The 13,713-nt window shown below is 36.8% G+C and overlaps 1 protein-coding gene across 1 annotated transcript in view; it reads right to left on the bottom strand.

The window, feature by feature from the left end:
• Nucleotides 1-13,713, bottom strand: part of LOC136853240 (CD109 antigen-like) — a 1,188,472-nt gene that overhangs the window by 82,268 nt on the left and 1,092,491 nt on the right. Inside the window, exons 18-20 of the mRNA XM_067128618.1 lie at nt 7,936-8,124; nt 6,214-6,420; nt 1,204-1,379 (exon numbers count right to left, since the gene is read on the bottom strand). Of these exons, the coding sequence (XP_066984719.1) occupies nt 1,204-1,379; nt 6,214-6,420; nt 7,936-8,124 (572 nt within the window). The remainder of the gene's footprint in view (nt 1-1,203; nt 1,380-6,213; nt 6,421-7,935; nt 8,125-13,713) is intronic.

Below are 13,713 nucleotides of genomic sequence, written 5' to 3'. Positions count from 1 at the left end.
TAGTGTAACTTGCTACTTCGTGCACCAAAACTACGACTAAAAGAACTCTGTTTATATTACTTTTGTATTTGTTTCGTAAGAATTTGAGGCATAAGATATACATACATGCATACATACATATATATATCATATATATATATATATATATACATATATATATATATATATATATATATATATATATATAAAATTGTAACAGCCACAATGTCCTCTCAACTTCTCGAATTCTTCGTGTTTTTTTGGATTCGGTTGTCACTACAAAGCCTTAAGATCCAAGTGCAAGATTTTTTGAAGCAGTTATGATGTCTGGTAGCGGGAAAAGCGGGAAATGAGCCTGCGTCACCTCATGAAGACAGAGAGAGAGAGAGAGAGAGAGAGAGAGAGAGAGAGAGAGAGAGAGAGAGAAATATACTTAAATTTAACATACTGTACTGCTTACTTGATGTTGTTAACTAAAAACCATAGATGAGAGAGAGAGAGAGAGAGAGAGAGAGAGAGAGAGAGAGAGAGAGAGAGAGAGAGAGAGAGAGAGGCAAAGCAGATGAGGCATCGAAGTTCATACAAATATCATAAAACCTAACAATTAGCGCCCCTCCTCTCTCTCATCCCAACTAGTTCCTCTTATACATCTCAAGTATCGGTTATCTTTTACTTTATTAACTTTTGCAATCCTGAGTGTTACTTGTGACAACATTATTACATTTTCATTATGTCCACTTTCGTGAATGATTTTTCAATCCTCTCTTTTACTTTTCACTTCTCCACTTTTAAAACATTTCTATGAATTCTTCCCCCGATTCTGCTGTCAACGCTACGGTCGTCTGCATATAGTTGCTCCTAGAGGTTATCTTTCTCCTCTTATTTGCAGCTTCATTCATTACTAAGTTAAACAGAAAAGACGTGATGCCGATCCTTGATGGAGACCAGCATTTATAATATTTATCACGCACGGACACACACACACATACAGTATATATATACATATATAAACTTTATATATATATATATATATATATATATATATATATATATATATATATATATATATATATATATATATATATATATATATATATATATATATACATATACATAATTGAAAGGATATATCCTGGACAGGTCAGGGAAATTTCCGATCGGAAACCCAAGGGAAAGTTGGCTGAATGTTCCCCGGCAACAAGCAACGAACTCGGATGCACTCACCTGTAATACTTGAAGCCTCCATCGCGGGTCTGGTAGGCCAGAAGGGTTTGGTAGAGTAATGCCAACTTCCTAAAAATATCGCGCTCGCTCAGGGGCGGTTGTTGGGCAGTTTCCTTCCAGTGCTTCATCTGAAGCACCGTCAGGAGGAAGCTGAAGACCACTGGTTCACAACCGACCTGGACAAAAAATATATGTATAAATATATCTGTTATGTCTTAATATTCATCAGAAGTAAAACCTGGCTAAATGATAATAACCAAAAAAGCGCAACATTCCCAAATATTCAACCAATGCTATGTCAGTGAGGGGAATGGGGGGGGGGGCTGTGTTTACTTATGACTGACAGTTTACGGCAACTGACTCAAAAATAGTTTAAGAAAAATATTTCTACGTTTGTTAAATGATATACTGGATATCAGTCAGCAACTACATCTTGTCTATATATGAATAAATTCTGAAATCACCGATTCAAGGCCACCCTGAACAACTACAAATCGGTAACGGATAGCACAGGACAAATGAACGAAAATGCTCAGTACCTGAGTACGCGTGAATGAACGCACACCGTATATTGCGCTGTGGCTGAATGCACTCTACCGAAGGATAGAACAGAAATACATATTTACAGATCTTATTTAAATAACTGTATAAACAACTGAACTGAACGGGTACGTACTATATGCATTTTGAATTACAAATGGATTACTGTAATTCAAACGAATGATTCAATGCGAATGAAATGAACGAATCAAAATAAATCAATCTACAAGACAGCATGAATGAACAGGCAAGACATAAATGTGACTAAACATTTCTACTCTTGCGGTCTGAGAAATTAATTGATATTGTAATTACAATCGAGGGAAATAAGTCAAAAGCAGAAAAAAACGATCCAGAGAGATAGCTTCGGGATCTGCCAGACGCTGATTATTAAAAGCAATTATCTGGAGATGCCGAGTAATTCCTTTGTCCGTCTTATGCAATTTATAACTCGAGTCACGCGCGCTTCCTTCTCAAAAGTTGTGAAATGTAATTATTTCAGAGGATTAGGAAATGAATTCCCTTTCCAATTACTCAAGGTAACACTTAAAAAGTAGTTTATTTTAGCCCTTAACAAGCGTAACGAGAAATCTTTTGAAGAATTACAATGACCTCTGAAGTAAGATATTACTTGCAAAGGTGGTTCGACGATAACCTAATAAGCTCTGAACATATATATATATATATATATATATATATATATATATATATATATATATATATATATATATATATATATATATACACAGTATATATCACTGGCCACGTGTCATAGGCATTGGGATCTGTCCCCACTGACTGTCGGCCTAAGAAACAGGAGATCAGCGCCTGCCCTATGAGCCTACAGAGGCCCAAAGGGACTGTAGCTAACTTTAATATACAGTATATATATATATATATATATATATATATATATATATATATATATATATATATATATCAAAATATATATATACATATCTTCTTTCTTCTTTCCTTGCATATTTTCCCACTTCCATGTGGGATCGATGCTTCTGACAGCTTTCCTCCACCTGGCTCAGTCAAACACGTCGTCCTCTGCCAACTGTTTGTCTCTCAGATCTTCTCTAACTACATCCATCCACCTCCGCTTTGGTCTTCCTCTTGCTCTCACACCAGGCACCTCCATCTGCATCACTCTTCTCCTTACATATGTCTCATCCCTTCTCATCACATGGCCATGCCACTGCAGTCTTCTTTCCTGGGACTTCTTTCATACTTCTGTGACTTTAGTAGTTCCTCTTATTCTTGCATTTTTGATTCTGCACATTTTTGTTACTCCACACATCCACCTGAGCATTTTCATCTCTACCACATCCAATTTCCTCTCTTGCACTCTCATTACCGGCCATGTTTCTGCTTTATACATCAAAGCTGGTCTCACTACTGTCTTATACTATATTGATTCTGTGGTTGCACAAGACATCTGACATCTTTCTCCAATTTTTCCATGCAGCCTGCACTCTGGGTGTTATTTCTACATCCAAATTTCCATCATCAGCCAAGGTATATGCTTAAATTTTTCTACTTGGTTCAACCTTGTCCCTTCCATACTAATCTCGGAGTCTTGATCTTCATCAAAACTTAGGTATTCAGTCTTCTTCCTGCCAATCTTTAATCCTCTCTCTTCCAGTACCTTCCTTCATTGCTCTAGTTTTGTCTCCACTACCCGACTGTTGGTGCTGTATAACACGATGTCACCAGCAAGCAACATGCACCAGGGGGACTGATCTCTTATTCCTTGAGATAGCACATCTATTATCAGGTAAAAAAGATAAGGACTTAAAGCAGATCCCTGATGTAAACCAACTTGTACTGGTATCCATTCAGTTAACCCAACAGTGCTTCTAACCTGCGTTTTTGCTCCTTCATACATATCTTGGACCAACCTCACATACTTCTCCGGTGTTCCCTTTACTCACATGCACCTCCAAACCTCCTGGCGTGGTACTCTATCGTATGCCTTTTTCAGATCTATGAATACTATGTGCAGTCCTTTCTGCTTTTACCGGTGTTTTTCCATCATCTGTCAGAGGGCAAACAAACACTGCATCTGTCGTTCCTCTTCCTGGCATGAAACCAATCTGTTCTTCTCTAATTTGCTGATCAATTATTCTTTCCCAGATTTTCATGGTGTGAGTCATTAACTTTATTCCTCTGTAGTTTACACAATCCTGGATGTCACCCTTCTCTAATAGGAACAATAAAGCTTTCTCTCCATTCTTTTGGTATCTTTTCCAAACTATATATTTTCTTTGCTAGGTCCCACAACGTGTCTATTCCTTCTTCTCCCAGGCTCTTCGACACCTCTGCAGGAATTCCATCTGGTCCTATTGCTTTATAATTTTTTATCTTCTTTAGTGCCTTCTTTACTTCCTTCCTGCTAATACTGTAGTATGTGTCATACCAAGGTTCTGGAATCCATCTTCAAAGAATTTTCTAAGATTTTCTTCATTTAACAGCTGTTCATACTATTCCTTCCACCTTGTCTTTATCTTATCCTCGTTGCATAAAATCACACCATTCCCATCCTTAACGTGTTTTATATGGGAGCAGTCTTGGTGTTCTTGTCAATCGACTTTGCAAGTCCGTGAATTTTTCTCTCACGCTCAGGTGTTTCCAGCTCTCTGTACATGTCACCTAATGCTCGTGCCTTTTCTTGTGCAACTGCCTTCATTACGTGTTTCTTATGTCTTTGCTACCTCTCCTTATCCTCTTGCTGCCAAGACTTTTCCCAGATCTTTTTTGCATCTTTTTTGGCTTTCACCACCTCTTTCGCTTCATCAATCCACCACCAGGTTTCCTTATCGTCAGGAGGTTTCTTTCCAGATGTGTTTCCCAACATCTCTCCACCCACTCTTTTTATCACCATACTGTTGTGATTCCACCATTCTTGCACTCCCTCTAGCAATCTAACTTCCCTCAATACTCTCTGCTTAAATTCCTGCCTCGCTTGCTCCTCTTGTGTCAGCTTCCACCACTTGATTGTTGATGGGACACGTGCAGGCCTCCCTTTTACTGTGTTCTCTATTTCCAAGTCCATTTACAACCACCCTGTGCTGTGCTGCCACACACTCTACATTCAAAATTTTACGATTTCTCACCTCTCTCAGATGTGATCTTCTGTACATGAGGAAGTCAATTTAACTTTCTCTTGCTCAACTCAGTACATCACATACTGATTTTCTTTCTTTTCAAACCAGGTGTTGACAATAGCCAAATCAAACGACACTGCACAGTCCACAACTCCCTCTCCCTCGTCATTTCTCTCTCTCCAACTCCCCAGCCACCATGCACCCTCTCTGGTCCTTCCTACATGTCCATTCATGTCACCACCAATAATTAATCTCTCTTCTGCTGGTATTTCACTCAACTGTAGGTCCATTTGCTCCCAAAATGCCACTTTCTCAACTTCATCACATCCTGCTTGAGGGACATAAGTACTAACGATGTTGACTATTTTTCCATCTAGGCACAGTTTCACAACCATTGCTCTGTCACTTGTCCTCTTCACGCTTATTGTGCTGTCTATTAAGCCTTTTCATAGAATTATTCCCACTCCATTTCTAACTTCCTTATTTGTTCCACTATATAGCAATTTATATCCACATCTCAGCTCTCTCGCTTTATTTACCCTCCATCTAGTCTCCTGTACACACAGAGCGCTTATACTTCTTCTCTCCATTAGATCCGCTATTTCTCTTACCTTTCCAGTCATCGTCCCCACGTTCGAAGTTCCAACTCTCAAAGCTACCACCATATATATATATATATATATATATATATATATATATATATATATATATATATATATATATATATATATATATATATATATATATATATATATATATATATATATATATATATATATATATATATTTATACTTACACACTTGGTTGATAATATATCAGTGGGTCAGAAAATGAATCCCCTCATACCAGATTAAAACTCAGATAAAATAGTAGGGCAGGCAACAGAGTTGATGTTCTTATACTTTCTAAATAAATTAAGCATTACTGAAACAAATTCAGAAATTGGGTGCTGGAGGCAATGCTTGGCAAAGAGAGCAGGAACACCAACGGATGAAACATATCTACTAGACGGTGCTATGAGAACATCTTTTCACTTCTTCATTGCTGTTCGGATATTAAAATTACAGTGCAAAAGGACGAAAAAGAGACAGAAATTGTAAACAAATGGCTTATCTATTGATTAGGTCTCGAAACAAAGCCTTACCTACTATGAATGAAATGACCTTACACTGCTTGTCTCACACTAAGTTATTCCTTGACCGATACGTATGTGTACATATTCACTTATGTATACTAAACAACGGTGTTTGGACATATTCTAAAAACATGAAACAGCAACACAAAATGAAAACAAGATCGTGAACAAACAAATGACTGGGCAGGCAGAAAAAAAAAAAAAAAATTGTGGAAACTCACCGTCGGCAGGCCCAGCACCTCCTCCGAGGTGACAGGGGTGTCAGGAAAAGCTGCCGAGACAGATCCGCCGAAAACAGAGACGTGGGCGATATGTGACTTTTCCACAGCGCCCTCGGACACGTTCACATCCAGAAAGGTGAAGAAGTAGGCCCGGTTACTCAAGTCCAGCATGAGGGAAGTGTGGAACTGCTGGAGGGCTCCCATCGGCTGTGTGAGTGAGCAAACAAAACAGGAAGTGACTTTGGTATTGGGATAAAATCAAATTTCATTTCGTATGGTGGAAGTTCATGAATATTGCTCTGAAAATAACTGTGAATTATTACTTGGAAAAAATGACTTATGTCGGCAAAGAATGAATCAGCAGTTTATATTTAGAAGGAAAACGTGAATTACTTTGAAGTTACACCGGTTATCATGATAATAACGTCCCATGCATTGTTTCGAAAGAAAAAAGTCACTGCTAAAAACGATGATTTTAAGGAAAACACTTTTAGTTTTGACGGAAAAAGCGTAAAAGATCCTGCAAAAAACCGTCATTACTTTTCCATATTAACGACATTTGTTGACTATATAAGCACACTGGTCGTGCTGTCAGAATAATTTAAAATTCCGTTGTTTTTTTCTGGAAAAGAAGGTTGGCTAATACTGACATTAAATATTTCACACAAGATATTAAAAACAGTGGTTAGTTCCAAATTCATTACACACACACACACACACACACACACACACAAAATCATCCACTAAAAATGCAGTGAATAAATTAAAAGAAATTACCACAACTTCATTGTTCCTTTAGTCTTATCATAATCATAATTCCTTAAAACTTTCACATTTCTCTCGTGTGTTGTTAAGATTAATTCAAACTTACATCATCTGGTTATGAAACATTTACGATGAAGCTTACGAGAATGAACACCGTACCACTGTAGAGATAATTAAAAAATAAGTTGTGTTGCAACGACGAGAATTGCCTCATCGTTGTCCAAGGTAAAAATAAAAACTACCTATACTTAACATTATCGTGCAGGTTTACAAAATATTACCGAACAAGAGAAAACATTAGTTGTCATGCATGTAATCATTTATCAACATGACTGGCGGAAGCTGAGGCTTCTCAGTCTATAATACTGTATATTACTAAATAAGTGTACAAGTTGCCAATCATTAAGAAGACGAGAGAGAGAGAGAGAGAGAGAGAGAGAGAGAGAGAGAGAGAGAGAGAGAGAGAGAGAGAGAGAGAGAGAAACAGGAATCCGATTAGTAGATCAAACATTAAGAGTTAGATGAAACGAAGATAAAATTCATAAGGAAGTTCGTTGCCGACGTACAGAATATATTTAGCAAGATAGGGAGTTTAAGCTTGCAAATGGACTCGATACGAGCAAAGACTTGCATGCAAATGCCATCGCCTCGATTAAGGAAGCGTGTGAATGCATAAAACGGGACTATAAGCCCTATTCAACTGTTGCACTGCTCTTGGTTAATTTAAAGAGAGGGTATTTATTGCTTGGGTGGGCTGAGTATGGATACGAATTTTTGTTTTCTACTTTATTTAAACAGGGAATACGGATTTCTGAGGCCAGATATGGCACGTTTCATCTCGCAGTTTCTTGCACGGAAGAGAGAGAGAGAGAGAGAGAGAGAGAGAGAGAGAGAGAGAGAGAGAGAGAGAGAGAGAGAGAGTATTTAACACGTTATAGTACATTTAAATCTCCTTACCTCAATAAATATGTTGACCTCTTCTTGAAGTTTCTTGTCCGAGAGCGATGCCTGGACGATGATGGTGATGGTGCCCAGCTCGACGGGCACGATGGGCAGGTAGAGAGTATGAGTCTCACCTGCTTCCACCAAGACCTCGTGCTCATGTTCTCCGCTCACCATTCGGCGCTGGATATGGCCGCTTGAAGGCTGTTAACGAGGCAGAAAAAAATAATAATGGTGACTTGCAATGTATACATGAATGTAAACATGTTTCTAAGACATCCTTTAATCTAGATGAATCCCAGCAGTTTCTAGCCACACTGGGCTCCTCCTCAGGTGAAAGTTAATAATTCAAGACAAAAATAAAAATGAGTATCAACATCACATAAAGATCGCCGAAGTAGCATGGATGAACAAGGCATTATTTGTATCGTCACTTCTGATTGATTTGTTGTGTGCAATCTACCGTTAATGTACTGAACGACATGATTCCCTAGGTAAACATCAAAAACAATCATCACAAGGAATGCATTAAAACCCTGAAGTGCAATCAACTCCGGGAGAGTTCTAGACTAAAATCTGTCCTATTGTACTAAATTATTAAAAACTGCCTTAGATGAAAAACATTGGAAAAACTGGAACAGTTTGCTGTTCTAATTTTTTTTTTTATGTTTATTATCCTTAACATATGGGATCATTAAAGATAGCGTAGCGAGGTTGTTGCTTTCTGCTGATAAACAGTTATTAAAAGTTTTTCTTATTTTATAATGACTTTTTTTGAACGAACCATGACACAACCTCATAACACAATGTCATAAAAGAAATTTCTCTGGCAATAAAAACAAGACTGGAATTCTTTAGGCTCGTAAGAATAAGAATGAAAAAAAAGGAGAGAGCTACTGTATATTTTCCCGTCACAACAAGAAGAAATAAACGTAATCATTACTACGTGTATCTAAAAAATTTAATAAAACATTGTCGTTGTCATGTATGATTAGCACACCCAAATAGCCATTTTACTGTCAGACTCCCACGCGCGCATGCGAGTCTCATTGATGGACACAGCTGATTAAGTTGGAAACTTTCTTTGTTTAAAATGCCAATAGAACAGATACCGTCAACATACCTCTAACGAGGTGTATCACGTGGAAGAATGCTACATAATAATTCGCTTGCAAAATATTCCATAAACAAAATAGTTCAAACTGGGGAAAGAGGAAAACTATGACACAGCCAAATATCTGTTAATAAAATTCTCTACTAAGATTAAAAATATTATTTTTAACGCACAACTTAATGTGGTCTAGTAAAACCGAGGAGGGGAGTGGTGACGAGTACAGATTCATGCTTCCCAATTTTCTCTTTAAAAAGTTTACGGAACACTCAACATCAACTTGGTAAACAAAGAGACCATATTGCAACTTATCATCTTTCTCTGATTGAGAGAAATTTCTTTTACTTTTCCATGAAAAACAAATTATTTTTGGTACGAGTATCAGAAAACTTACAAAGCAGTGAAGAAAAGTTCTCATGATAACCATTTAGCTAAGGGATATAATGGCGGCGCCCCACCCTTTTAACCTGATGGGGCGTAATGAATTGTTTGGTTTATGGACTGTTGGAAGAGCATACAAATATGGTAAACAAGGAAAACTTTTGATTACTCTGTTCCAGTCGAAATAAACGTTGCTAACTATTTCCTCAAGTTTTATGCTTAAACGAACCTGAACACGAGAGAGGGGGAAAAGAGTGAACTCTTAGTACGTTTCTCTATCATTTAACAACTATTGAATCTCATAACTTTATTTAGATTTGTCCATTTTTGCCATTTTTCCACATTTATAAGCTTTTGATGACAACATTGCTCCCCTTTTCAGGAATTTGAAACCTTTCTATATGTGATGGAATATTATCTCCGTCGTTCATGCTTTTCGTAAAGGCATCACACAGAAGACCTATCAGACAGGACACCCTGTCAGGCACAGGAACTGCTACGACTTACCTAGATTAATGGATGCCTTAAAAAAACAGTTTTATTTATGATTATAAAATAATAAACTTACAAAAACGAATAAGTGATACAGATGATCTAAAGAGTAAGTTATACACCTGATGAACTTCCAGCAAGACAACTAGGCACGTGAAAGTATTGAAAATTGTGATGAAAATGAATGGGTTATAACAGAGAATAAAAAAAAAAACGATGCAGATAATAGGGAATAACTCACACTACCGATGTACTTGATAAAAGAAAGGAAAATGAAGTTACTGATAACTAATATTAAGCATAAAAGGAATAAAATCGCCAGAGGTATAACGACTTATAATTTTCTAGAGATTATCTTTCTAACCAGAGTTTCGGCTATCAGAAGCAATGCGACATCACCAACAGTTCTAAAACTTTTTACTGCTTCTCCAAACAGCACATATGATTATAGACAGATACATAACTATGATAATTTCTTTGGTAGATTCACCTCAACAGGAAAATGAGGAAAGTTTCTGAGAAAGTTTTGACTGAAAAGCTGCAATCTTGAGATGTAAATTTAACAAAATGACCCTCTTAGTTTTACCACAAAACTGTGCTGCACGAAACTTGCTGATAATCGCCTCGGTATTGCAAACAATACCTAATCTGCATTTTTAGTATAAATCCTCTAGATAGTCCTTACGACCATATCTGACGCTTTAGCACCTCCCATAAATTGGGAACACAAGCAATGCTCTTGAATGGTTTTCTGGAGAAAATAAAAGTACAGTAGATCAATCGTCATTGAAAACTTATCGAGCACTGCGCGCGCACACACACACATATATATAGTATATATATATGTACACAACTTTATAAATATACCAAATTCACTTTACCTGCAGCGTGGTAAGACCATCGATGCCTTCAGGGTTTCATACAAAAAAAAAAAAACGGTTGACTCATCCACTAATCCAGCCCTCCTTATAGCTTAGTAGATAAATTATTTATGGGTTAAAATTTGTGAGTATGTAGTCATACATGCATGACACGAATGTATGTATACATATGTACACACACATATATATTTACAGTATATACATATTCATATATATGTGGGTATTTTAGTTTGATGTATTTTCTACACTTTTTTTATATATGTATAACACATAAATGTACACACACACACACACGTGTGTGTGTGTGTGTGTGCATTTTGATGGTACGTGCTGTCTGCACCTTTTTGTGAGAGAATTACCTTAATATGCGAAGTATACCGAAATGAATGAAAAGCCGAAAGTGTGTAAATGAACTGTATTTTTTTATGCAGCGGTTGGCCAAGACTAAACAGATGATCATCCTATTAAAACCAAGTTTACATTACTTCGTTGCAAACTTTTCTTTGAACATCAACTTTCTCCTTATGAAGCCCTTTTCCTCAAATGAGTTTACTAGAAATGCCTATCAACTAGTAAAGTAATTTCTTTGAGTACTTATACGAGGCCATGTACCACTGTACAGAACAAATAAATAACAACTGTACGCACGTATTACCTGAACGCCAGAGTTAGGTTATATCATAGAATTTTCGGCCTAAATTTTATTCGGGTCTGTCCTGCACTGTGTCCATCACTTGAGCATAAGATTTTACACGTTAACTTTTGCGTTTTCATCTGAGTTTGGGACATACGATACGCCGCCCTTTGAATGGCATAGTACTTTACTATGGCACATTAGTACAAACCCCGAGGCGAGTAATTTGTGACTCCTTTTGGGCGTAATAATTATAAATGTTCACATTTATAATTCTTATGATCATAATGACCCCGACAGGAAAAATCATGCTGCCCTTCAGCACTAAACTCTTCAAGTAAGGAGATTTTATCTCTCAGATAAGCCAAGGGATGGATATCGTGCAATAGTTTAGATATGATAAATATGGACAGAATCTGAAAAAAAGGCACCAATGCAGGCTAACGGAGCCGTGTAAAGAAAAATCTGCCTTGGATTACAGCAGGTGTCAACCGAACTGTTATCCTGTTCTTTTATATAAACGAATAAATCAATGTTTTTCTTACTCAAATTCAAGCCCTCATTCGGAAACGCATCCTATTTGATACAAACTGAAAACACACGTGAGCGCCAGATATAAATACAAAGCAAATACTTATCACGCACTCAATATCAATATTCTCTATTCATGAAGTCGTAGTTTAAAGTGGACATAAGCACCGTAAAAAAAAAAAAAAAAAACTGGATACGATCAAGTTTTTCATCTCCTACGTCGAGTACTCCTTGTTCTTACGTCCCATGTTGACTTGAGCTGGTCAGTAAAAATAAAAAGGGAGATTTGCACTTGGAAAAAGATCAAGAAGAGTTTGCGTCGCGTACTAAATCCCTCGGCCAATTTCGAAGTCTATTTTCTGCTTGCCTTCCCCTGTCTGTCGTCTCTGTACTTCGCTGTCTTAGCACAAACAGAAGGGTTTACACCCCGTCTTTAATTCTTTTTACTGGTGATATATATATATATATATATATATATATATATATATATATATATATATATATATATATATATATAGAGAGAGAGAGAGAGAGAGAGAGAGAGAGAGAGAGAGAGAGAGAGAGAGAGAGAGAGAGTTTATATCTGGCCACTATATATCTATAATCATATCTATATAGAGTTCCAGCTTCAAACATGCACAAACGAATGCACGCATACGTGTACACGTGTGCATATATATATATATATATATATATATATATATATATATATATATATATATATACTCTCGTATATATGTGTATATATATTTTGTTTCATCATTACGCTCTTTCCTTTAACAAGATGTTGTTCAGGCAAAAAAAAACAGCGCCCAGTCACTGCCACGTCCATTTTATATAATATATATATATATTATATATATATATATATATATACATATATATATATACATATATATATATATATATATATATATATATATATATATATATATATATATATATATATATATATATATATATATATATATATATATGGTACAAAAAAAGCGTATATCCTCTAGTGTATTCAGCAATGAACACCTTATAGATTCTGCCGCGTAAACAGCCAGGGACAATTCAGAAACGGGTCCTATCTTCGAACGTAAAGGGTATGATTGCTGGAAATCTGAAAGTTTGTAAATACTAAGGATAAACTGAAAATAGAATATTGCACCCCTAAATCCAGCTGGAAGGGTGGAGCGGGTAGAAAATGAATTAAAGTGATATGGACTGAACAGCTTAGCTGTTTGTGAATCTCTGTGCAAATTAAAGGGAAACGAGAGACTGGAATGGGGTTGTCTGTATATCTATTGAGGAAGAACAGACAGAACTGGTCGAGAAGGAGTAGGCATCATCCCAACACCAAATGCACACAAGGCACCGACTGGCTGGAGCTGCCAAGATTTAAATCAAAACCGAGCAGCACGAGTGTGATAGTGTGCAATGTACCAACGAGCGAACTCTCCTAAGAAATGAAAGATGAATTTCATATTTATAGAAAAGCAGAACGTTCCAAACGGAGTACCGGAAAGCGATATGAGAACTGTTGTTGTGTCATGAATGCAAAAGTGAAGGTATGGAGGATGCTAAGGGTAAGGAAGGACTTGGGGACTGCCAACAAAAGCGGGGCGCATTTTACTGGTTTTTGGACTGCAAAAATGCCTGTCACAAAGAGGAATGGGTAAAAGAAAATCAGCAGAAAGAAAACGCTGGGTAGAACATTTCTGAGATGTCATAGATAAGAGACACATGGGCGACAATGTCACTGGCATACCAGAAGG

Source organism: Macrobrachium rosenbergii, chromosome 27, assembly GCF_040412425.1.
Source record: "Macrobrachium rosenbergii isolate ZJJX-2024 chromosome 27, ASM4041242v1, whole genome shotgun sequence".
Taxonomy (NCBI): Eukaryota; Metazoa; Arthropoda; class Malacostraca; order Decapoda; family Palaemonidae; genus Macrobrachium; species Macrobrachium rosenbergii.
Note: the sequence above shows the minus strand (reverse complement) of the source record. Positions and strands in the feature narration are given on the sequence as shown.